The sequence below is a fragment of the Trypanosoma grayi genome (assembly GCF_000691245.1).
Source record: "Trypanosoma grayi strain ANR4 Tgr_1719_V1, whole genome shotgun sequence".
Classification (NCBI taxonomy): Eukaryota; Euglenozoa; class Kinetoplastea; order Trypanosomatida; family Trypanosomatidae; genus Trypanosoma; species Trypanosoma grayi.
The window spans coordinates 1-2,217 of record NW_008827337.1 but is presented as its reverse complement, the minus strand read 5'-3'; the positions used below and the strand labels follow the sequence as shown (position 1 = coordinate 2,217).

The window sequence follows — 2,217 nt, the reverse complement described above, 5'->3', positions numbered from 1 at the left end:
GGTGATGAGGCATGCACTTGGTTTTGTGTTTCCTGCTTCTTGTTGTGGCCATTGTCGTTGCCGTTTTTATTATTATGATTATTATTTGTTTTTATTTCTTCTTTCGTGGGTGTTTCTGTGGGCGCAATTGGCGCAGCGGTGCTGCCTCAGCTCCACTGCTTCTGTGGCACCAGCCACCCCTTCCCGCACCTTCTCTCACGCCTTCGCTTCCGCGCCTGTCGAATTGCTTTCCCACCCCCACGTACACACACACACACACAAACATGCACTCTCTCCTTCAGTGGGTCTCTCTTTGCGTCTGCGCAGCTGAAAGTAGTACTCGTCGGCGTGCTGCAACGACTGCGTTCCCACATACGCGAAATCGGCGGCGCGGGCGGACACTGCGATGCGGAACGGCGCCTCCCCGAGTGTGTCGTTGCCCACGAGTGCCGACGCGCTGCAGGTCCCCCTGCTGCAGTCGTCATCGCACTTGTCGTCGGTGTCGCCGGCGTCGTCGTCCCCCGCTTCTTACACGCGACTCGTGCAGCACCTGCACATCGCCAGCGAGCCGCTCTACGCCAGGAGCCGCGAGGAGCGGGAGGCGGAGGCGCAACGCAGTGAGGGGGAGGAGGCAGACTGGATGGACGGTGACGGAGTGGTGAACCTGGACCTGATTGCGGTGCGGATGCACGTCAACGTGGAGGACCTGCTACGCGCACTGCAGGGCGGCCGCGGCGGCGACTCGGCACTTGACACGCGTCCACGCTCCCCACTTGCCGCAGTGGTCGAGAGCATCAACAATAACAACAACAATAGTGGTGACATTGACAGCAACATCGACCACCACAACTACAGAAGGAGTGACAGCAATAACGGCAACGGCGAGCGCGTGGACGACCGAGACAACAAGGCTTTGATGGAACTGCGCCAGCACCTGTCGAAGGCGGTGTCGGAACGGGCGCAGCTGCTGCGCTTCGCTGTGGACGACGCGGCACTAGGCAGTCACGAACGGGAGCCGCAGTTGCAGGACGTTTCCGACGCAGAGGGCGCGACAGCGTCGATTGTCTTCCTGTCATCGCCCAGCACCCGTGCCAGCGCCTCGCTTCACGCCTCCAATCTCTCCACGGACTCCATTGCGCGCCCCACGTTGCCGCTGTCGTCGCGGCCGACTCGCCGCATCCGCTTCGGCAGCCTCGTCGTCACGCAGGTGTACGTGTACGGTGTCGACAACGAGGTGTACCTTGGCCTGCGATTCCGCCAGCACTGGTCCAGCTGGGTCGCGCTGCTCACCGGCTTTCTGCTGGAGAGCATCTTTGAGGTGCATCTCGAGTGGTTCACCAACGTTGGCGGCGCGACGACCACCGCGACTGTTCCTGTTGCGCACTGGGTGTACACGTACCGCGCCATGCTGTCTGTGGCGTACGGACTGGTGTCGTTGCTGTGGGGCGTGTGGCGTGACGGCGCATTCACACTCACCGCTGCTGTTATGGAGCCGCGCAGCGTCTGCCTAAAGGGCTTCGGCATGACGCTCGTGACGTCACTCTGCTACTCTCTCGCGACTGCGGCGATGGTGCTAGCGAACGAGAAGTCTGGCTCCTCGCTGCTCTTCACGGCGGCGGTGATGCACTGTCTGTGGATCCTCCTCTTCCGCATTGCGCGGCGGCAGATGGTGTTCCTCGTTGAGTCCTGCGGGGCACTGCTGCTCGTGGTTGGTAACGTGCTGTGCAACATCGACAGCATGCGGGTGATGGGCGCGCGTGAGTCCATCTACGGCAACACCCTGATGACCGGTGGCAGCCTGCTCTTTGCCACCGCCTTCCTGCTGCTTGCGTACGGCCTGCAGTGCGGCCTCTGCAGCACCGCCAAGGTCACTGTCGCGGTTGGGGTTGAGCTGCTGCTCGTCACACTCGTGATGGGCGCGTGCTTCCGCTACCCGATGGCCCCGGGCGCCGTGGACGGCATGTACGCTGGGTTTCTGCGCGCCAACGCGCTGCACGCGTGCCTCCTCGCCGCGGAGGACCTGCTCTTCAGCCTAATGTACCTTTACGCGCTCTACCGCCTTGACGTGTTGTCGGTGTCGGCGTGCTTCTCGCTGAAGGTCGCCGTCGTGCCGATCGTCGCGCACTACTGCGTGTGGCGGCGCGCGGGTGTGGTGCCGGACGTGGTGCGCGCACGCTGGGGACCGCTGCTTTTCATCGGCGGCAGCATCATCGCAGTGGCGGCGGCGGCCGTGATGTA

The 2,217-nt window shown here is 62.9% G+C and overlaps 1 protein-coding gene across 1 annotated transcript; it reads right to left on the bottom strand.

The window, feature by feature from the left end:
• Positions 1–1,083: 1,083 nt before the first annotated feature.
• Positions 1,084–1,503, bottom strand: DQ04_17191000 (hypothetical protein; the record flags this gene model as incomplete). The annotated part of the gene is made up of 1 exon (XM_009317560.1): positions 1,084–1,503. One exon carries the CDS (start codon positions 1,501–1,503, stop codon positions 1,084–1,086), a length of 420 nt encoding a protein of 139 aa, XP_009315835.1.
• Between the last annotated feature and the right edge of the window lie 714 nt (positions 1,504–2,217).